Source organism: Mauremys mutica, chromosome 9 (assembly GCF_020497125.1).
Source record: "Mauremys mutica isolate MM-2020 ecotype Southern chromosome 9, ASM2049712v1, whole genome shotgun sequence".
Lineage (NCBI taxonomy): Eukaryota > Metazoa > Chordata > Testudines > Geoemydidae > Mauremys > Mauremys mutica.
In genome coordinates, this window is record NC_059080.1 from 21,913,299 (window position 1) to 21,935,069 (window position 21,771).

Here is a 21,771-nt window from a genome sequence, read left to right on the forward strand (position 1 = left end):
CCTCTGCCAGCAGAAGGATGTTAATACTATAGTTAATAAACCAGCAGGAAGTACTGTATCAATACTCTCACTCTTCTCTTTCATCACTTAGGGTCTGAGTCCCTTTTCAGTTTTACACCAGAGCAGCTCCATCTACTTCAATGGCACGGCTCCCAGTTTACACCAATGTAAACAAGAGGAGACTCAGGCCCCTAATCCCCACTGGTCCAGAAGAGTGTCCCCCTCAAATTCATCCCAAATCCCACATAGCAGTGCAAGACCCTAAAAATGCGCACTCACATTTAAGAACAAATTTAACTGAAGTTAAAAACAAATGAAAAAATAAAAATTACGTAGTGCAAGTTGTTAACTCTCCTGCAGGAGAGCTCTGAAACCTAGTCTCTCACATCACACAGATTGCTCATACCAAAATAACCCAAATAAAAATAACTTATTTCAATTGCATTTCAGTATTTCATAAACTAAACTATAATCATCTTAATGGTAAAAGGCTATGATCTTCTTACTTGTTTAATTGTTTTTATTTTTGTATGTGGTTAAGAGATTGTTTACATTCAATTATATAAAATTTGCTAAATATTAGCTTCTCTTTTAGATGCATGGTAAAACTGAACACAATGCCTCTTATCAGATCCTTTTTTAAAGTATGCAGTATTGTTGCAGTCATGTCAGTCCCAGGATATTAGAGAGACAAGGTGGGTGAGGTAATATATTTTTTATTAGACTAACTTCTGTTGGTGAGAGAGACAAGCTTTTGAGCCTACCTAGACCTCTTCTTCGAAAGCTTGTCTCTTTCGCCAACAAGTTTTTAAAGAACATTTTAACATCGGATAAAATACTGTAACACTTGGAGCCTTTTCTATAAGCCGAGCACAAAGCCAGGTATTTACTCTCCTAATCTGTTTTCTATCCCATGCCCCAAAGCGCACACACAGTTGTGTACACAGGATTTGTCTATTGTGGAGTGCGAGTTATGTCAATAGGTGGCAACCAACACCACATGGACCAGTCAAAGGTAAGTGCCATACCTTCCAAGAGTTTCTGCAAGCTGCTCCGCATCACGTGGATGTTCTCTATGCCGATGAATTTAAAGTGAATGTTGTCATAGTTATCTTCATTCTCATAACCCTTACCAGCAGCTCTGTTTGCCATGGCATTTAACTGTAGAAATCAAGTGGGAAAAAAAAAACGCATAAGCAAACCTGGCTCACAAATGTTTTTCATCTTCCAGAACAGCAAATATTGGGCAAAGCAAGTTCACAGAAGTGCATGGTGGGGAACATTGTTTGCTTTGTTTATTTTTGCCCATGAATTGTTTCCAATAGTTTTACTAAAATTATGTGTGTGCAGTCAACTAACACTAGGCAAAGGCCTAAGAAGAACTTGGATGCCAATTTCAAGCTGCCTAAGACAAGGTAGAATCAAAAGCTTGTTTAACCACAGAAGTTTGTTATCACAACTGAGATTCATTTTCTCTTTTTAATTGAGACACTAGAAAAAAGCAACAGATAAAAGCAATAGTTACATATGAACACATCTTTCACCTAGCAGAATATTTTTATAAAGCACCATAAATGTGCATGGTGCTGCATAAATAATAAAAGGATTCCAAAGCATTTTACAAACATACAGTTTGTTTCATCTATCACTAAAATGCAGCCAACTCAGAGGTGGAACATGGCAGCTGTTTATCAGCAAACAGCAACAATGTGCAAGTTTACAACAGCAAGAATACAGTACTCAATTGAAGTTGCAGGAAGAAGTTAAGGAAAAGGGATGTTGATTATCCAGAATGGAATTGAGCCAGTCCCATACAAAAGTTACCATAAGATCCAGAATGGCCACAAGTGGACAGGACCTCAGTTTTAACTCTCAATCCCAAATCCATGGATTTTGGAAGCGGAGTAGTTTGCCTCCATGGAAAGGAATGAGGTAGAGAGATTCAAATACACAAGCCTAGTAGCACAGAGTGAAAATAAATCTAGGTTATTTCATTCTACTTAAACAGGTTAGACACTGGTGGGATGGAGAAACAGGGCTAATTATAATCTCCTCCCTTGCCATCGAGTGGATTATCACTAAATAGCCATTAATTTAATCATAAATGTTGATGGAACACCTGTCAAAGTACACGAGAGCCGCACAAATGCCAGATTAATGCATTATGATCAATGTTACTACAAACAAATGATTATGGAACAAACAGCACAACAGAATTAGCTCTAGGAAACACCATACTCAGCAGCCGAAGACTTGCTGAAATATCCTCTATGTTTACATGGAGGCGACACCTGATTTGCACCCTTTTTGTCCCATTTCCAGTCAACTACAGGTAATGCCAATACCCCTAATAGTAGATGAGCTCACTATTTCAGATTCAAAATGGCCAGCAGTATATTAGCTGCTGCTTTTTTTTTTTTTTTGTAGTTGTAGAATATGCAAATCCCCACGCTCCAATTTCCTTATGCCTAGAACTCCTCATGAATAGGTCCACAGACATCTCACCTTATTTTCAAGCTATTTATGTCTCAAGATGTAATCATTAGATGTTTCAGTGCAACTTCATGCAAACATTTCCTGATCGCCTAGGTCAGAACTATTACTGAGCAAACATCCCAGCATTGACGTTTTAGCCCTAAATTGCCATTACTGAGGTAAAAGTAACTCCATATACTGTAATGGCAGGTTTCACAGTGCACTAGCAACTTTTATTCTCACCAATGCAATATTAATTAAAATTACTTCTATGTCAGAAAGTTGCAGGAACTGCATTTCTTCAGACTTTATGAAACCAGATAACCCTTGAATGCCACTGTGCCTCCCAACCATACCAATACTGGCACTTCAGACTTGTACAACCAGTACTTTAACTCCCCTCTCCATCTCAATGATGGACTTGGGGCCTAACCGCTGTACTGGAACACATTCCACTATCTCAATCAACCACTAAAGGTCATTAAAGTTGGGCTACTCTTAACTTCTGATATCTAGAATACTCTAGGAATGAGTGCCCCTATGGTCACCACAGTTTGATCACGCACAAACGAATGGGAGGAGGTGAGACATTAGGTCCAAGCACAGCAGCTGAACACTGAGTTTATCATTAAGGAGTGGTGAGCTGGACACCAGTTCCATGGGGAAGGAAGGAGTGGCCTCTAATGTCCCCATCATAGTTTTAGCAAAGCTTCCTCATACTATACTAGGTTAGAGATCTGAAAACCATGATCCATTGGAAGCAGTGTTGACATAACAGATGTGAACTTTAGGAACATCCACAAATCCCATTAAGTGATACCTTTGGCCTTGTGTCTACAACATACATGAAGGGACTCCCCGGGTTGGCTTGTCTAATTGCCTGCAGCATCTGTTCATCCTCCAGACAGCGAGCACTGAACCCAGAGAGAGGCTGGCTACAGCGACATATGGCAGCCTGAAACACACAATAGTTTATTGTAGAGAAAAGATCAAAATCAGGAATATTTATTGCTCTGAGGGACACACTAAAATTGTTGGGGATGCTTCTAAGCCTGGTCTCTGTTTCACTGTAAATCTTCCGTCAAGTGGACAAATCAGTGAAAAATTCCAGCTCATGCTTCTAATGAGCTTTGAGAGTCTGAAGTAGGTTGTACTTCTATGGAGACAATTATCCATCCTCCTCTCAAATGCATTGCTCGTCTGCCTAATGACTCCTATCTGTTGTAATAATTGGGCCTCCAAATTTACCTTAATTGTGCACTCAACTGTTAAAAGTATATGGAAGTTCATAAAATGTCATAACCTATAACAAATGTTGATGGGAAAAGATGCAAAAGGGAGATAGAACTGAATTAGTCTAAACAAAAAGGCCAAGTTGATATGATTCAAGGACTGTGTTGAAATGATGCTTGCTAAAAACAGAAGATATGGAGCTGGAATTTAATGAGCCAAAGCTTGTATGTCGGATATTATATCAAAATAATGAGGGCGTGACATACTATACTTTGGGAAAGTATCGGTATAGAATTGCAATACTGCATATAAAGCATGCCATGTGAGGTAGCAGGGGAAAGGTTATGATCAGCTGAAAGACACTGTTCTATCTAAATATGTGTATCACCAATGCATATGAAATTATAAGAATTGTGTTGTATGGTTTTCACTCAAATATGCTGTGGGTGTGGGAGGCACCCAAATACCAACTGTCAATGACAAGAGAGGTAATCAACACCCGGGTGGGTGCTGTTGAACAGACATCACCAATCACTGTCTGGCAAGGGAGCTACAATGCAATGACTCACCTGCACTGATGAAGTGGTGAACCAATTAATAAATCTGCACTGCTCACCTTTAGCAGAGCAAGATGGTATATTCCTGAGGTACAGTGCTGGGAGGTATTTTGCTAATGCCTTTCTCTGTGTGATTCCTGAGTGGCTCTGGGACCATTCACGCAATTTAGCTGGGTGTGGGGCTCCACATGTGGTTGTTCTGCTGAGTGATAGCAGCGCCTGGAGGGGTTTGCTGCTTGTCACTAGCAAGGCATTGTAAGAGACGGCCCAGGCTGGAGAAATAAAGGGGCACAGTGGTCCCACTGTCCCAGGCTGCACCCCGGGGATCTTGTCACAGCGGGGATGGGCTATTCCACCTATCACTCCCATTTTGGGTCCTTAAAACAACGATCTTGTGAGGAAAGTACTAAAGGACCAAAAATGAACAACAACAACAACAGATGGAAAGAACAGAGGAGACTACTGGAGTGAGCTTCAAATCATGGATGCCACTCCCACCATTTCCTGGGACTCCGGGCCTTCACCATCCTGATCCTGAGAGGCGTCCTGATCAGAAGGGGCCGGAAAGAGAGGGACTGAGGTGACGCTATCATCTCTACCAGCTCCAACTGAATCCCAACCACCACGTGCAAAGATAGTTATTACCATCTTCAATACCATCTAAGAGACTGTCAAACAAGGGGACTTTTCTTTCTAAGCCTCGACTTTAACAACAGCAGCATCTCCAGCCCATCTCAACTAACTTCTCTTTTCCCCAAAAAGACAGTTACCACCAGCTTCGATTCCATTTAAGAGACTGTCAAACAGGGGGTTTTCCTTTTAAAAAACTTTCCCAAGCTAAAGGGAAGAAGGGATGCTGTGAAGTATTAAATAAGGCTTTAATTTTAACATTTCAAATGCTTTAACTGTTTTTCCTTCATTTCTGTATCTTTAAGAAAAGGTTAAAAGGATTTTTAACTGTGTGTTTGCCATGCTACCAAGCAGGCTGAGGTCTCCAATGTAAAAGCCCAGATATTGTTTAACCCTGTTTAATGTTGGACAGTGACTGGTTTATTGTAATGCATACAACATATCCCAACTGTTGCTGTCCCCGCTCCCCCTTATCTACTCCCCTTCTCTTGCTCTGACTTCCTCTCTTCATGACTTTAGTTAGCTGTTATTAATCCACACTTGTAGCAATGCTGATCTTGACTGTACACTTGAGTAGTTTCTGACAACACAACTCCATGCAATTGTTGTGTCAAGGCAAGCTTCCTTAGGAAAGCACCTCAAGCTTAACAATTTAACGGTGACAGTATTTTGCTACTCTCTGTGCCTGAAACAATGCTGAAACAACAAAGCTAAAAAAGCTGCATTCTACTCTTCAGTTAGAACAAACTTCACTTATTCTGAGCTAATACAAAAAAAATAGGGATTTGTTCCAAGCACTTTCCTCCTGTTCAAAAGTCAGAAAATTTAGCTGAGTTAAGCTACAATTTGTTAAAGATTGTCCACTGTAACTAACTTAGTAGCTTACAAACCCAAAAAGGCATTTTTTACAATTGGTCAAAGTGAAATTTCAAAGAGGAGGTTTGAAAGGATCATGCTTTTTTATGCTGGTTTAGAGGACAAACTTTGCCAAGTCATTGTTTTATTTGGGGAAAAGGGGAAAGAAAGTAACAAAAAGGGTCTCAACTTCTGATAGCTGAAGTTGTGTTTGTTTAGAAATTTCTTCAAATGTATAAAACAATAGTTACCCTTGCATATCCATTCCTCATAGAAGGATCTTAAGTGCTTTAAAAACAATTAAGCCTCAACTCCTTATGAAATAGGTCAGCATTACCCATATCTCATAGATTATACCAGGTCACCTAGCAAGTTAGTGGCAGAGATACAACTCCTGGCTTCTGTTCTAACTCCCCCAATTCTTCTAACAACTTGATCACATTCCTTCCATATATTAAAGCTGGGTGGGCAGCAAGAAAAATAATGAGACAAGCAGAATGTGCATAACTAACATTGTTTTCTTTGTAAAGGTAGGAAAGCACTGGGATGCGCCCTCTGCTTCTGAACTTTGCACTTCCAAGCACAGTTGCTTTACTAGCAGCCTTTGGCACCACTATTTCTGGAGGGTACGTGTTGCAGACCTAGAGTACAAATGGGGGGGAAAAATCCAAATATTAAATTATTTGCCAGCTTGATATTAAGATGCCTGAATAATCATTAAAGATTTGTTACTTAGCTTTAATAAACAGTAATCATGGATCAGCTTGATATACAACCAAAATTAATCTTTCAAAAGATTGAAACAATGAATGCTGTTTTTCAGACATGTGAAACACTATCATTAATATGGATGCACGAAATTTTAAGTATACTTATGATATATTAATTCCAATTTGTCCTTGAAGAAACAAGACGAGCAATTCATAAAATAGTACGGTTATACTAATAAAATGCTCTTCTGCGGGTCATGGCTCATGTAGAAGCAAAGACTAGAAGTGAAGAAAGGTTGTTAAATTAAATAAAATAACTTCCCCCCACCCCAATGCCCAGTTCATCTTGGAATGTGCTCCAACCACACAGGGTGTATACTCACAACCTAGTGTTACCCCGATATGCGAATAATTTTCAGCACCCAAAAATTTTAAGGCTTGGAGTCTTTTCAGTGTACACTTCAGAGACAAACTATTCTCAAAGCTGGGCTTTACTTAGATTTTGTTGTTTTTAAACCTAAACTGGGAAACCCTAGAGGAATTAAAAATAAAAAGATCCCAAATGAGAGTTACACACCGAAGCCTAAATTTCAAAAGTGACTAATGATTTTGGGTGATCACCTTCAGATGGCTGAAGAGGCTTAATTTTCAGGAAGTGCTGGGAACAACCTTTCAGCGGTCCCAAGTTGGGCATTCAAAAACTGAGGCACCAAAAATTACTGGTCACTTCTGAAAATTTAAGTCTGTGTTCCTTGGTGGATATCCATTGCCTGGTGGCAGAAGTATACACACAATACAATTTAATAGACTGCCGCCTTTCTCAGATTTGACTGCTTTGTCTTTTAGCCAGGAAAGGGATCTTTCCATGTACCATTTCCAAAGAAATATAGAGAACATTTTAAAGCAGCTGTCTAAACAACTGATGCTTAAAATCTTTCTTGGCATAAAGCTTGTTGGGTTTAACTGAGCTTAAAGAGAAGAGAGAAGAAGGCAACTGGCAATAGCAGCTCAGTAGGAGTGGAAGAATCAGGGATTTAGGCACGTTTTTTCTGAGCCCTGGTTTACACTTGGGGGGGCAGGTGGGGAATCGATCTAAGATACGCAACTCCAGCTATGAGAATAGCGTAGCTGAAGTCGAAGTATCTTAGATCGACTTACCTCACATCCTCACAGCGCGGGGTCGATTGCTGCCGCTCCCCCGTCGACTCCGCTTCCGCCTCTCGGCAGTGATGGAGTTCCAGAGTCAACAGCAGAGCGATTGGGGATCGATTTATCACATCTACACTAGACGGGATAAATTGATCCCCGATAGATCGATCACTACCTGCTGATCTGGAAGGTAGTGAAGACCTGCCCTGAGAGAGGATTGAAACCAAGTAGAGAACAAGCCAGTTTTACTGCTTTTGTTCTTTTCTCTTTGCTCCTACCTAAGAAGGCAGAGTGGTTCCACTGCTCTTCCACACATCAGATACCCCCCTGGGTATGTAGATATGGGGAGGGGGGTTGGGGAAGTTCCCTTTTACCTAGGGAAGCTAAAGGAATCTTAGTTTCCTGGTGAGTTTGTTTGATGCTTCTATAGAAAATGAATATTTGGTATTTTCCCAGTGGGATCATGCAAATCAAGCAGACTCTGCGGCTCTCTGCTCTTATACAGTATCACTATCTCTGGCTTCATATCAAGAAGATAATGCTTTAGATAGGCTGAGCTCACTTCTCCCAAGGCATCAGTTATGCAGCAGTAGAAGGACTGTTCCATGTCATTAGTACAAATAAAAGGATGTTGCACTGAGTGGCTACTTTCCACAATAAATTACCTCATAGTCTTTATTAGCATCCGTTATTTCCCAGAAGTCATTTGGAATTCCCATACGCTGATAATCTACTTTTAAATCAATCAGCTTCCATCCTATCTCACGGTTATCTTTAGGCATTTTGGGGTTATAAGAAAATGCATAAAGTTCTTCAGGTTTCACTGGGGAGAGGAAATTTAAAAATTAAGCCAAGAGAAAAATGTAATACACATGCAAAAGAAAGTGAAATGTTCATAACTTTCTCCTAAAGATTGTCCCTAGGGTCAGGCACACAGGGAAAATCACCGTTGCGCAGTTAGATTACAACTAAATGAAAGCTAGTAGAACCAAACCTTTTCTGTTTCTTTGGTATATCATTATACCAAACATTTAAAGCAGTCAGTAAAGAATGATTGGGAGACCTAGAAACATACATATGTTTTTATACCACACCAGGGGACTGAAGAAAAAAAAATACAGCAAGTTACTTGTACTTTTATAACATGACCAACCAACTATACTAATAGTTTTGTTAGTACTTTGTTATGTACTTCTCCCCCATTCTCTTTAGAGGAAACTTTTTGCATGCATGCTATTAGAGACTGAATACATGTTCTCACTAACTCATGAAGATGAAAAACTTGTAAACATTGTCCATTAGAAGATGTTGTCTAAATTACCACCTTCTGATTTAAGATATCATATATGTTGTACGGATTCTTTACCTTTGTTAACAACATCATAGATGAAAACTGACACAGTCTGAAGTATCTATTTTAATTTTCACCATTTCTGTTTGTTCACTTGTGGAACTTTATTCAGCCTGAAAAAGGTATCTAGTCTGCTTCTTGTGCACTAGCAAAATGTTGCTGTTCAGGGCATACTGAGAGAGCAGAGGTATGGTTTAAATAAAAAAAGAAAGTTAGTGAAACACATTTCTAATCACATTAGGTGATATATGATAGAGTGTCTAATGACAAAAATATGAGTTAAACACCTCTCTGGATCAAGGACTATATTTATGAAGGGCAATACGTAAAAGGCCAAAATTGTACATATAATGTTCATTCATATATACATATATGATCCTGAGATGCATTCAAATTCATATTTTAGTCATTGGGAATTGCCTCTGCTCAGGACCCAACCAGATCAGGTCCATACATAGCGACTGTACCCGTATCATGATGCTAAACACAATACAAACATCCACCATAAAACCAAGTAAGCACTAAAATAAGTGTTTTTAAATGAATAACTTTTAAAAAGTTTTAATTTTAGACTTAAAGCAATTTATTTCCTACTTAGAATCATACAATATTAGGGTTGGAAGGGACCTCAAGAGATCATCTAGTCCAACCCCCTGCTCAAAGCAGGACCAATCCCCAAATGGCCCCCCTGAGGATTGAACTCACAACCCTAGGTTTAGCAGGCCAATGCTCAAACCACTGAGCTATCCCAACTTAACAGATTCCTTTAAGAATACATTGGCCTTTTCCAGCAACGCATGAAGAGTTAATCCATAAACAGCAGAGAGCAACTAACACTTACAGCTTCTGCAAAGAGTTCACACAACACAGTTCTTATCAGCTTGTAGCTTCCCATTTCAATAGTGTGCTCTCCTTCCTGAAGGAGAACTTGATAGATCTCTTGAGTATTACTGTCAGCCCAACAAGGGCTTCAGGCTGAGTCTGACAAATGGTAATTCCTCCATCCCCTCCACACCACACCTCCAATTTCCTTCCTTCTCTTAAAAAAATGCAAGTCCTGTCAATAACTCACTCAGTTGATACTCAGGACAGCAAGCTCTCCTGAGACAGATTGAGTCCTGACAGAGTCTGATAAAGTACCCAGTTTGCCAAACTGGTAACCCTCAACTGTCAATCACATACTAGCAAATAATGAATAATTATTTGCTCTGCCAAACCAGATGAAGCAGGCATACAAACAGAAATCTTAAACTGACAAGAGTAAACTGAGAACCCATGAATAGGACAGAATAGTTACAGTAAGTTACACATGCAGCCACAGGGCAATAGAAACCATCTCCTGCAAGTGATGGTTACCATAGTATCTGTAATATTTCATAGCTATAGGAAGAGTAATAGCCATTACAGAGCACCAGAAACTTGTGTATGATCATTTGCCAGATTACAAAATTTTAACTCTAATACTGTAATAAAGAGACTGAATAGCTCAGGAGATTAAATGAGGGTTATCATATTGTAGTCTTCTAAGTCAGTGGTCTCCAAACTTTTTTGATCGCGCACCTCTATCAGTAAAAAAATGTTGAGCACGCACCCCCTGCATTATCTCCTGGAAATGTAAACAAACTTGTTTGTCTGAGCGATTGGCTGAACAAGAAGCAGGACTGAGTGGACTTGCAGGCTCTAAAATTTTAGATCGTTTTGTTTTTTAATGCATTTTTTGGGTACATAATACTACATTAGTAAGTTCAACTTTCATGATACAAGTACTGTAGTGCAATCTCTTTATTAGGTGAATTGAAAAATACTATTTATTTTGTTTTTTACAGTGCAAATACTTGTAATAAAAAAATACAAAGTGAGCACTGTGCACTTTTTATTCTGTGTTGTAATTGAAATCAATATATTAGAAAACATAGAAAACCTCCAAATACATTTAAATAAATGGTATTCTATTTTTGTTTATGCTATTAATTGCACAGTTAATCTTTTTAATTGTGTGGTTAATCTTTTTAATTGGTCAACAGCCCTAGTAAATACTGCATTTGCTTGCAAGCTACTGGCCCTCTTATGAGGGCCAGAATTTTGTGCTTCAACAGTGCACTAAGTAAACAGCAGCTCAACAGTGGTGGAAATGGCTTAAGATTTCAAATCCTTCCTTCCTGTGCTGATTGAGGAAAGCCAACAGCCTGATAACCAGGATTTTCCCCATTGCACAAACATACTTGCCAATTAGTTGCCTTTAGATTTCAAAACAGACTCACTCCTGAGTACCTGGCTGTGAAAGTTTAAGCAAGGATGTATACACTTCATGGCAATCCCGTTCATGTCCAATGACAAAGTGTGCCACACGGAAGTTCTTGCAGTGAATAAGCAACGGGCATCCAGATGTGGTCAGAGGCAACTTCTCCACAGTAGCTATATGATGATGTAGAATCTGAAAAACAGGAAGGGAGACTACATCTTTCTGCACCAGCTGACAAGTGAGAATTATAACCAGATATGAATGATTCTGCAATAATATTTGTGAGAAGTTTCTGCTTATCTAAACATTTCCTTACAACACCTAGTCCAACACCACAAGCTCCTTCTTTGCTAATTAGAGACAAATTACCTAGCAAACATGAAAATCCAAATAGCCCCTCAAGTTGGGTTATTTAATTAAGGGGTAGGCAACAAAATTTTTTATTTCCTTTGCACGGTCAAACTGCACAAAGGAAAATGAGAGCTTTTCAATTATAATAGCTATTGATCAGTCTATTTTTGGTGTTGGAAAGTACCTACATTTGGGGGGAAATCATGGACACACACTTGCATTGCTTAATGCCAACATTAACTAGGATGGAAATGATACAGCAGTCACTGAATTGCAGTCATTTTTAAAAAAAGATGACCCACAAGATACTGAATCTTATTCTCAAACGAAAACAGATACACTAGCAGACACAAGAAACAAGTTCCTGGAGATTTAAAAGTTCTGCAGATACATAGTGCAAGTCTTCTACACCATATAGCACATCTTCACCAGATACACTCCATTGGCACAGCTGTATCAGTGCAGCTGTAGCATGGTAATGTAGACTTGCCCTCAGACTGAGGTACTGCTGCCTTCAACTCTTCATATATCCAAATGCTGTAAATTAAGATATTGTGGTCTAGCGCAGGGGTAGGCAACCTATGACACGGGTGCCAAGGCGGCACGCAAGCTGATTTTCAGTGGCACTCACACTGCCTGGGTCCTGGCCACCGGTCTGGGGGGCCCTGCATTTTGATTTAATTTTAAATGAAGCTTCTTAAACTTTTAAAAAACCTTATTTACTTTACATACAACAATAGTTTAGTTATATATTATAGATTTATAGAAAGAGACCTTCTAAAAACGTTAAAATGTATTACTGGCACGTGAGACCTTAAATTAGAGTGAATAAATGAAGACTCGGCACACCACTTCTGAAAGGTTGCCAACCTCTGGTCTAGCGTATTGAACTTGGGGATGGAAGTCAAGCAAGCTGGGTTCTGTTCCTGAATCTAACACCGTCTAAAGGATAAGAACTCTATTTTTGTAAGACACTTTCATGTAAAGTGCTATAAAAGTTTATTATTATGACCTCCGAATTAATGGAACCAATTACACACAGCCAGAATCAGACATTTAAATTTATATTTTTACAAGTTCCACACATTACAACATACCCAGGTTTCTTTTCGGACTTCAGCTGAAGCATCCACGTAGATCAGATGGGTAGCTGTCAGGTATAACGTCCCATTTGCTGGCTTCCTATTGGTATAACGATCTAGTAATTTGACATTTTCTACCTGCAATATGGAAAAGGGAGAAAAATCAAATCAACGTATAGCTAAAAGGTCTGTAATTTACATCTGAAGTGCAGCATGTATAAATGTTCAATGCACAGCTCAGAAAGGATGCTTGAGTAAAGGTTTCTCCTGCAACATTAACTCAGCCATATTGCACATCCTGTATGTTTTATGCTATAGATTAATAAAATACAGCCTTGAAAGATTCTGTTCACCCTAAATGATTAATTTTTGACAGGCAACTAACGTTTTAATTCTCTCTATCAAGCATTACAATAATTGGTGAAAGACAGACAAGTAGATTTTGTGCCTGAGATGGTAATAAAAGTTTGCCATTTTGCAAGGTTGCAGAGATATTTTAAGGTTTAAGAAAATACAGGAAGGAAAAAATGCTGCATGTGTAACATGACCAAGTTAACACTGTGGTAGAAACAGCCCTCTGGAATTTCCTATACTTCTGGATGCCTGCTTTCTCAATTCTAACACTGCATTAACGTTGTTTTTTGTACTTAGTTTACCTGGTATGTAGTTTCTTAAAGAGAAGGAGAAAGTACTAGTAACTGTCTATATAGCAGAGTTCTTAAACATGAACACCCATTTTTCTAAGCCACACTAAGATAACCAGTAGAGTCAACAGAAAGTTACGATGCTGTGAAAAATATGAACTTATGTTTAAAGTTTAAAATTACTGAATTGATTTTCTTCAGGCTCATGTCCTTCTTCAATGAGGACAATACGTAGTTAATTTCGTTTTAGCAGATGAGCAAAAAATAGTGCAAAAAATTAGTTGGAATGTATATAGGAAGTGTATCCCTCACTCTCACACACACACACTCTTCACTCCAATAAAAATCAAAAGTAAAAAGTCACCCTTGGACTGAGAGAAAGCATGGAACATTTCAGGCCAAAAAGAAATGTAAGAAAATTCTAAGCAACTGGAAGTGGAGGGTTAGAACACAAGCCCCATTTCAACATTATATATTTTAAATCTATAGCAATAAGCACCATAATGGCCCTTTATCAGTCCAATAAGGAATAGCTGTGTGGACATTAAAGTCCCTAATGCAAGTGTACTTAATTATCCCTCCCAATACATACTAGACCTAGTGTTTAAAAAAATTTATAACTAAAGAGTAACAAGATTGTTAACTTTACTGAAAGGGCCACAGCAATGAATTAACAGCTGGCAGGGTATGCTTACCAAGCAAACATAACAAGTCACTTGCAAGATTACCCACTATTTTGAAAGTTATTTATATTTTGTTTTATTAAGTTGTCCTCTGATTTCAGCCACACATACACTGGTGTGGTGGAGTAGTTGTACATTCTGGAACATGGCAGAGTTAAAATGTTCAAAAGCCCTACTCTAACCACTTCATGGACCAGTATCCTTGAAAAATTCCACTTGCTACAACCAGTTATAGTGGGGAAGTGCCACATGTCAGTGACTGAAAATACACAACTGTTGTATCAAGTAGTTTACCATACCAAACTTGTTAGTGACATCTTAAACAAATGTCAGGATGTTCAAATATATGCATTCTTTACATGAAGGCAAAAAAAAAAAAAAAACACAGAACATTGGAAGAAAATTATGTTTTAAGCTTGAATCAATCCTGGCAAAACATACCAGGCTGAAAGTAGAGCTAGTCAAAAGTAATGCCTTTTTATTTTTTGGTGTTTTCTGTTTTCAGTTAAAACCCAAAGAATCCCATGAACATTTTTTGATTAAAAATTAAAATTAAAATGTTTATCTTAGATTCTTTTTGTGGGAAATAAAACAGCTCTATTTGACTGTGCCTAGGTCTGAAGTTTTAGTCACAAATTACTTCAACATGGGAAACAGCAGTTCAAGCTCACCCACATCATCCCATCAATGTGACTCAATTTTCATCTTAGGCTTCGTCTACATTGCGTAATACAGCAGCACAGCTGTGCCACTGTAAGGCTCCCATGTAGCCACTCTTTGCGGGCAGAAGAGCGCTCTCCTGCCAGTGAAATAAAACCACCCCAACAAGCAGCAGTAGTTTTGTCCACACAGGCACTTTTCATCGGTAAAAGCTTTTGTCGGTCAGGAGTGTGTTTTTTTTCACACCCGACTGACAAAAGTTCTACCGACAGAAGTGCTAGTGTAGACATATTATTTCAAAATAAGGTGTCCATACAGTGAGTTATGGCAGAATAGCTTAGTCTGCAATAGGTATGCTGGTCAATTTCCTTGTGTAGACAAGCTAAGGTCATGTTTACACTTCTACTTATGTTGGCAAAACTTATGTCGCCCAAGGATAAGTGGTAAGGTGCACAGAACCCTGTCGGTGAGAGAACTTCTCCTGCCAACACAGCTACCACCACTCATTGGGGGTGGATTAATTATGTCAACAGGAGAGCTCTCCCCCATTAGCACAAAGCAGCTACAGCAGCTGAATCAGTACAACTGCACCACGGTAAGCTCTCAGAGTTTTTGCGTTGTCAGTTTCAGCGGTGATAGTGAACCAGTGAAAGAAAAGCACTGGTTTGTGTACTCACTCACTTCCACAGGCATCAGAGTGTGTTTACGTTTGCAACACTTCCATCCCTGAGCAGCGCACTGCAGGCAGCTATCCCATGGTGCAGCTCTCTCCACTTTGAGAATAGGTCTTGTGGGAAGGGGGGAGATTGTGGGGCACCTTAGGTCCCTGCACAGCCTCCTCTCCCCAAACACTGATCAGCTCCAGTAGCTCATCATTGCTCCAAGCACGGGATCGAGCAGGCATTGTCACCTGGCCAGATGATATGTGAGCACTTGCCAAGAAAACAGGAAGAGGAGTTTCAATGTTCCCGGGGCTTTACAGGGGGAGGGGTGGATGTTTGTTTACTTAGCAGCAGAACTGCTGGCCAGAGTGGTCACCTAGGCACTGGGATATCCTGCAGAGGCTAAAAGCTCTGTAAACAGGAAGAACTTGCCTTCACTTGCACATCACCACAAAAGCATCACTGATAAGAGCTGCATGCTTCTCGTGGAGGTGGTTTTCTTTCTGCGGAGAAACTTCTGAGTTTCACCACAAAAAGTCATTGGCAAGTGTAGACGCTCCCACGGTTTTTGCACCAAAGGAAGAAAAAAAAAAGACTTTTCCCACTTTAAATGGCAAGTGTGGACATACCCCAAGTAACACACTGTATAGAATAAGTACTGTTAATGAGTAGCAAAACTGAAATTCTAAAGCAAAAATACACAATGCTCATGACAGTCCACAAACAAAGCCACTAACACAACTTTTAATGTAATGAAAAGAAGTTCTTGTTTAAACACACTGGAGACTACAACAAAATCAAACTAGTTAGTCTAGTTGTCTGAATTCAAGACACTTGGTAGCTCTCAACCATAACTCATCTTTGTCCAACACATCAAAACAACCCAAGAGCCAATGGAAAAATCCTGGGTAGGGATACTCACCTCATCCCTAAAAAACTGAAAATTTAATGAGTCATTTCATCTCACCTTGAATCACATGTTCATTAGTATTTTTAAAAGTATTTGCTCTCACAAAAGCAACTTTAGACCTTGAAAGAAGCAATAAAATACACTTAAAAGATCAGTAAAAATACCTGTGGGCACACAGGATCCCATCATCTAGTGCAAATAAAACTTTCATTATGGGTTTTATTTTAAAGATCACAACAGAAAAGCACAGATTATAAGAGCCATGTTCAAGTTCCCACATATGTAACTCAAGAGCGAACAGATACTCTAACCTCATAATTAAACAATAAAACCTTAACACAGAAAATCATGTTCTTTACACCAAGGGTTTAATCCTACACATCCTACTAATATGAGCCCTCCAGATTGCAATTTAAGATCTGTTAACCCTTCACATTATTTTATGCATTCCTGGGACATCCATCAATGTAGTACTCAGCTACAGTTTTGACTGGCAAACCGGGGGCACTGGGGAAGCGGGGGGAATGAGGGGCAGAGCTGGGGTGGGGGCACTGGGAAGCGGGGGGAAATGGGGGGCAGAGCTGGGGTGGGGGGCACTGGGGAAGCAGGGGAAATGGGGGGCGGGGAAGGCAGAGGTGGGGTTCGGACCTGGGTTGGGGGGCACTGGGGAAGCCGGGGAGAATGGGGGGGGAAGGCAGAGGTGGGGGGCGGTAGCTGGGTTGGGGGCACTGAGGAAGTGGGGGGCAGGGAAGGCATAGGCAGGGGCGGAACTGGGGGGGCACTGGGGAAGCCAGGGGGAATGGGGGGGAAAGCAGAGGCGAGGGGCAGAGCTAGTTTGGGGGCACTGGGGAAGCCAGGGGGAATGGAGGGCGGAGCTAGTTGGGGGGCACTGGGGAAGGCAGAGGCAATGGGGGGGGCGGGGAAGGCAGAGGTGGGGGGCGGAGCTGGTTGGGGGGCACTGGGGAAGCGGGGGAATGAGGGGCAGAGCTGGGGTGGGGGGCACTGGGGAAGCGGTGGGGAATGGGGGCGGAGCTGGTTGGGGGGCACTGGGGAAGCCGGGGGGAATGGGGGTGGCGGGGAAGGGGACAGAAGCTAGGTGGGGGGCACTGGGGAAGCCAGGGGGAATGGGGGGGCGGGGAAGGCAGAGGCGGGGGGCGGAGCTGGTTGGGGGGCACTGGGGAAGCCGGGGGGAAATGGGGGGGCGGGGAAGGGGACAGAAGCTGGGGTGGGGGCCCTGGGGAACCCGGGGGAATGGGGAAGGCAGAGGTGGGGGGCGGAGCTGGTTGGGCGGCACTGGGGAAGCCGGGGGGGGGGGAGAATGGAGGGGGCGGGGAAGGCAGAGGCAGGGGGCGGACTGGTTGAGGTCACTGGGGAAGCCAGGGGAATGGGGGGGTGGAGCTGGGTGGGGGGCACTGGGGAAGCCGGGGGGAATGGGGGGCGGGACGGGGACAGAAGCTGGTTGGGGGGCACTGGGGAACCCGCACGAAAGGGGGGGCGGGGAAGGGGCCAGTAGCTGGGGTGGGGGCACTGGGGAACCCGGGGGAGCGGGGAAGGCAGAGGTGGGGGGCGGAGCTGGTTGGGGGGCACTGGGGAAGCCGGGGGGAATGGGGGGGGCGGGGAAGGGGACAGAAGCTGGGTGGGGTCACTGGGGAAGCCGGGGGGAATGGGAGGGCGGAGCTGGGTGGGGGGCACTGGGGAAGCGGGGGGAATGGGGGGGGCGGGGAAGGGGACAGAAGCTGGGTTGGGGGCACTGGGGAACCCGGGGGGCAGCTGGCACTGACGGGGCCTGGAGCGGCGCAGTCCCCGGACGGGGTGCGGACCCTGCCGCCGGAGCCGGCTCTCTCACCTTCGGGGTGGTGATGTGCTCCATGGCCCCGGCCCGACCTGCCCGCTCCGCTCCTCACTCGGGAGCCACCATGGGTCACAACGCGGCCTCCTCCTCCGCCATCTGCACAGGCCCGTCCCGCCCCTCTCGCTCAAACACCGCGAGACTCCGTCGCGAATCCCGCGGGAAGCCCAGGCCGCCATCTTGGCAGAGGGCAACTTGCCCAGGCCTGTGTTGCTGGGGGCCCATTACACAAGCTGGAGGGCTTAGGCCAAAGGGGCCTAGAGAGGAGCCCGGCCAGGCCGGAGAGGTGTGGGCGGAGACACAGCGAGGGCTACAAGGGCTCATACAGGGGCGGGTTAACAGCGCCCATGACTTCAGAGCAGGTCTGGAGGGATCCTGTGACGGGCTCAGCAGTCGTTTTAAACAGGGGCTCCAGCTTTCCACCTGGTAGAGATGGGGCTGCCAACCCTCCAGGATTGGCCTGGAGTCTCCAGGAATTAAAGATTAATCTGTAATTAAAAATTATGTCGTGAGGAAATCTCCAGGAATACATCCAACCAAAGTTGGCAACCCTAGGTAGAGACCAGCTCAAAACCAGGCACCCTCGATGCCAGAGCCAGGAGTCCATACGTTATTGTTGTTAAAGTCTCGTGCCAGTCTCATGGTTTTTGAGGTTCCGACTCATGATTTGTGGGAGGCAGGGCAGGGGGTTGTGGTGCAGAAAGGGTGCAAGGTGCAGCAGGGGTTCAGGGCAGGGGGTTGGGGTGCAGGAGCGAGTGTGGGGTGTGGCAGGGGGCTCAGGACAGGGGGTTCAGGTGCAGAAGGGAGTGCGGGAAGCGAACAGCACCATATCCCTGCCCCCCCCTCCCCTGGGTGGGGGCAGAGGGCTCCCTGTGCTGCCCTTGCCTGTGGGTACCGCCCCCAACGCTCCCATTGGCTGCGGTTCCCCGTTCCCGGCCAATGGGAGCTTCAGGGGAGGTACCCACAGGCAAGGGCAGCACGGGCCCTCTGCCCCCCCCCCCACCTCCCCCAGGGGCTGCAGGGACATAGTGCCTGCCACTTCTGGGAGTGGCACAGGGCCCATGGCACCACAAGGGTGGCAATCCCACGGGCCTGATCCAGCCATAGTTTGCCCACCCCTGTTAGATAGACAGATGTTTTCCTGTAAATCTCTTAGTTAAAGATCTCAATCATTATTTCAGTTCCGGTTTCCAGCAATAGTGAAAGCTGGATGCTCAAAGGAAGATATAAAAGCCCATAATCCACTTAACTGTCCCACACTATGTTTGTAGGATTTCTTTTTGACCCCCCTCTAGTGTTCATATTCATCCCTGAAGAAAGAAGGTGGTAGTCCTTATAAACTTACCTTAGTTAGTGGCACTGCAGATCCTGCTTTTGTTTGTGTGTCATTTTTTTAATTTACTAAGCTATTCGCCTTAATATTCTACAGAAGCAAATTTCACACATTAATTATATACTTTATTTTAAAAATTGTGTTTAACTGTTTTTACATTTGTTTCATTTTAAATTCATAGCATGTAGCCTTCTTGCTCTCTTAGATAATCAGACTTGATACTGGAGAACCACTGTAATTACCATTCACCCAGTGCTGCCTCCATAATCAATATTCATGATACCTTGCAAACTCAAGGACAGTGAAGTTTTCCCAGGTGTGTTCCTAGTACTGTAAGGCAAAACCACATTGAGTCGGCTGAGGAGTTACTTCAGGAAGAATAAGCTTGTATCTATCCTACATTTCCTGAAATGCTTACATCAAATGTGAAATTAGCAACTCTTCTGATGAATGAGCCGGCTGAGTTGAAATATTTAGAAGCAAAAAACTTTAGGTTTTTGTTTGTTTTGTTTTGTTTTTTGTTGTTGGGTTTTGTTTTTTTATGCACCTTTGGAAAGTGGGTGAAGGACTGAATTTTTCTACTTCCTCACTGCTTTTGCTATGCATGAATCTAAGCATCCCGAGTCACGGGTGATTTAATTAAAGGAGAAATGCTGAAATACCATATAATTTTCCAGTTTCTCTGACAAGAGTCCAGGACCTTCTTGAGTAAAACAGATGGGAACCCCCACAATTATAATCTACCTTATTTATCTGGCAACCTAGCTGTGTGGGATGGAGGAAGTTGAGCATACAGAAATTCCAACAAGGAAAATACATTAAGCGAAATTAATCTCTGGTGTAATTTCCTTGGCTTCAGTGATGAATGTGAACCATTATCTCCAATCTCCTCTTGCTTCTCTGGGTTTTGGAAATGATGCTGTAGATCAATCCAAATCTATTTTTGCTTTACGGTGGTGGTATCTTTTATCATTATTAATAATAAACATTTGAAATAATGCCACTTAAATTCTGCAGCCAGGCTGGTCCCTATTGTGCTAGGTATTCTACAAAAACATACAATAAATTTCAGTCTCTGTCCCAAGAAGTTTACAACCTAAAAGATGAGACATTACAAGGGAATAGACACACAAGCAGACTGGTATGAGTAGCAGAGGAAATAGGCTACAAATATAACAGAATGGGCACGTTTCTTCACCAGTCAGCAGCCGTTATCACAACTCACTACCTGCCTATTCATTATTAGGTTGTAGACGTGAGTTTTGGGGCAGGATTTAGAGGAGGACAAAGTGATGGCTTTATGAATTCTGACTGGGAGCTTTTCCCCACTAGTGTGCAGTGACATGGGAGAAAACACAAAGGTCAGAAAAGTGGCTGATCATGGCTGACATCACTGGCAAAATGAGATGAGGAGAAGGAGGAGATTACAGTGTCAATGTGTGAGATGACCAGGGGTTAGACAAAATATTATTTTGACACAGTAGCTGTGGCTTCGCTAGTTTGCTAGAAAGCAGGGCTTTCAATGAGTTGATCAACTCATTGCTGAGGTAAGGCTGAGCTTTGTTTCATAAGATTAACCTGAGATCTAATCAGCTGGAATGTCTAAAAAACCTCTGCATTAAACCCATCATAGCACTGGCTCACTAAGGAGGAATAATGTGGATGTTGAGATGAACTGGAGGCATGACCATGAAAGAAATAGCTGGAGTTTCAAGGTGCCTGCAACAAAAAATATGCTTAGTGGAGGCCTCAGTATCTCCTGGTTCCAAGCAGTGCCATTGTTGGAGCAAAGGGAGACATGTCACCTCAATATATCCTGCGCCAATGAAGGGCTTCAGCATCACAGTAGAACAGAAATCATTTTAAGGTGTGTCTAAGGGTCCAGTCCTGCATACACTTAAGTCAATTGCAAAACTACCTTCAATGGGTGTTTTGCCTGAGGAAGGTTGTCATATATACCCTAACTAATTGAGTCTCATGATTCAGTGAGATAAGCACTATAACTCCCATTTTACAGATGGGGAAACCAAGACCGAGCAGCTAAGTGACTTGGCCGTGGTCACAGAGAGAGTCAGTATCAGAATCATGATTAGAACTTCTTGATAGCCAGTCCTGTGCTCAGACCATAGCATCAAACGCAAATCCTTCCTTTCTCTCTTAAGGCTTCATTCACGCTTTGTGCTGTGAAATCACCATTGCACACAATTTGCATCCTAGGAAAGACCTGCAAAGTCTTCATATGGGACTGATATTTTTATATTAATCCTGCATTTCACATTATTAATCCTTGACTTCCGTGGAGTTACAACAGGGATTAATTTGGTCTTAAGTATAGATCAAGCTAATCTTTCCTAGGAGTCTTTATGTTTGCATTTTTTGAATAATTGAAGTGGTT

The 21,771-nt window shown here is 42.4% G+C and overlaps 1 protein-coding gene across 3 annotated transcripts in view; it reads right to left on the bottom strand.

Annotated features, from left to right (window-relative positions):
• Positions 1–18,158, bottom strand: part of LOC123376942 (myotubularin-related protein 8) — a 48,446-nt gene extending 30,288 nt beyond the window's left edge. For all 3 annotated transcript variants that reach the window (XM_045029232.1, XM_045029227.1, XR_006582003.1), the window contains exons 1-7: positions 18,041–18,158; positions 12,651–12,773; positions 11,232–11,394; positions 8,275–8,432; positions 6,263–6,391; positions 3,296–3,430; positions 1,029–1,161 (exon numbers count right to left, since the gene is read on the bottom strand). In XM_045029232.1, the coding sequence (XP_044885167.1) occupies positions 1,029–1,161; positions 3,296–3,430; positions 6,263–6,391; positions 8,275–8,432; positions 11,232–11,394; positions 12,651–12,773; positions 18,041–18,064 (865 nt within the window). In that variant the 5' untranslated portion in view covers positions 18,065–18,158. The remainder of the gene's footprint in view (positions 1–1,028; positions 1,162–3,295; positions 3,431–6,262; positions 6,392–8,274; positions 8,433–11,231; positions 11,395–12,650; positions 12,774–18,040) is intronic.
• Positions 18,159–21,771: the final 3,613 nt, after the last annotated feature.